This window comes from Salvelinus fontinalis, chromosome 2 (assembly GCF_029448725.1).
Source record: "Salvelinus fontinalis isolate EN_2023a chromosome 2, ASM2944872v1, whole genome shotgun sequence".
NCBI lineage: Eukaryota > Metazoa > Chordata > Actinopteri > Salmoniformes > Salmonidae > Salvelinus > Salvelinus fontinalis.
In genome coordinates this window covers 31,698,140-31,699,954 of record NC_074666.1, presented here as the reverse complement: position 1 = coordinate 31,699,954, position 1,815 = coordinate 31,698,140, and the positions used below count along the sequence as shown (strand labels likewise).

At 41.8% G+C, this 1,815-nt stretch overlaps 1 protein-coding gene across 1 annotated transcript; it reads right to left on the bottom strand.

The window, feature by feature from the left end:
* Positions 1-214: 214 nt before the first annotated feature.
* On the bottom strand, positions 215-1,411 carry LOC129816703 (uracil phosphoribosyltransferase homolog). Its single transcript, XM_055871506.1, has 2 exons — positions 1,373-1,411; positions 215-1,148 (listed from the first exon to the last, which is right to left on the bottom strand). Exons 1-2 carry the CDS (start codon positions 1,380-1,382, stop codon positions 901-903), a joined length of 258 nt encoding a protein of 85 aa, XP_055727481.1. The 5' UTR covers positions 1,383-1,411; the 3' UTR covers positions 215-900.
* Between the last annotated feature and the right edge of the window lie 404 nt (positions 1,412-1,815).

Here is a 1,815-nt window from a genome sequence, read left to right as displayed (position 1 = left end):
TTACAAATAGAGCCCTGAATGAATGGAAAACAGGGTGTAGTATGAAACCCTAGAATGTTGAACCTTATGGAGTCTACTTCCATATTAAGCTAGGGACTATAGGTGAGGCAGTGTTATATAGGTGAGGCGTACTGTGAGGAGTGGAGAAGTGGCTCAGGAGGATATGTTTGGCCCAGAGACCATGTTCAGTCAGAACTCTCACAGCCTCAATCACTGTGTTAATCAATCAATTTTATTTTATATGTTACCTATACCTGAAGGCAGAACATATGTATATTAGATAGCATAAAAACAGGACAGACATCACAGTGACTTGACTGAGGAACAGGCAACATTAATGAAGTCTTGAAGAAAAGTCTGTCCTTAGTACTAGCCTTGAGTGATCATCTATGACTCATCTGCTGATACTTTCTATAAAAGAACATGTCATTTTGATCTGTCTCAAGGCAGGTCTTCATCCACCCAGGGAGGGATGCTAGTTAGAGGACAAAAAGATGACCATTACTTCACTCTCAGTGGTTTCATTTGGCCTATTCATAATTTTCATTGCCGTCCAGTGAGCTCTTTATGGTTTCCCTCAGAAACGTGTAATTATCTGCCTGGGGTAAATGATGCTGAAAAATATGAAGCACGCTACCTACCAAGGTCATTTTCAGAGCCGAATAAAAGACACCTTCCCACAATTATCTTAGCTGGAAGGTGTAATTTAACAGAAATCGTGTTGCAGAGAGCAAATCAAGTGGAAAAGTCTCACTGTCAAGTGTTCTTCATAAAAACAGGGGATGCCCATGACTACTACACTATTGCCTTGCTAACGGGAGCAATTTAGTCCTAATTTCTGGTCATTTCAAAAAGTGACTTTTACAGCACAGTTCCTTGGGCCCAGGGCAGAGCGACACTTCACATGAACTCTTTGTCCTGAGGAGGAGTTAGTACTGTATTGAGTCTGTTGATGATCCATACTTGACATGATGATACATACTTAGTGAGAAGGGGATACATTAGGAGGACTTTCCTCCTGTTGATATCTAGGGGGAACTTGGCGTTGTAAACTTTGGTCTTCTGAGTGTCCTCGTCACTCTGGATGAGGATCTTACCGATACGGTTGGACCGGCAGCAGTCTCTGAGTCCCTGCTCCATGGCCTCGCCTACACACACACACAGAAATGGATAGATGTTGAATTCCACGCAGTTCATTCAAATGAAACCTCATAGAAGACGTAGTAATGATGAGCAACTGATAAGTCAAACAGTAATTGGATAATGCTATGTATGTCAGGTGCTTATAGGCAAATCTACCAGTCAGGAGTTCTAGTCAGAGACCAATTCAGATGTATTTTTCCTTTAATCTCCTATATAATCAGTGTCTTACCGCTTCTCATAATGCTGACACCGCAGTTGCCTTTCTCAAACTTCACGCCATCAACAGGAAGAGTTGGGAGAGAGAGAGAGATTGAAAATAGTCAGTTCTAGTCTTGGTGAGACATTTTACAGTAATGCATAGTATTTGCCCAATTTCTATAATTTCAAACGAATTTCACTCAATATGTCTAACCTGTGGGAGTGGTCACTGTACACTCGCTGTATGGCAGCTGATTGAATCCCTCTTCAACCACTACTCTCATCTGTGGAAAAACAGAGTGGGTCAAAACAATACAGTGTGCATTATACAAATGAGTCACTCACAAAATCTCTAGTTTGAAAGCGACTGTTTTTCTGGAAGCTGTGCTGCACCATTTTCCCCAATGTGGGCCAGCCCCTTAGCAATTAGAGTTCTAACCAATGAGCTTCAGCTCCTCACCATTTTGAGTGACA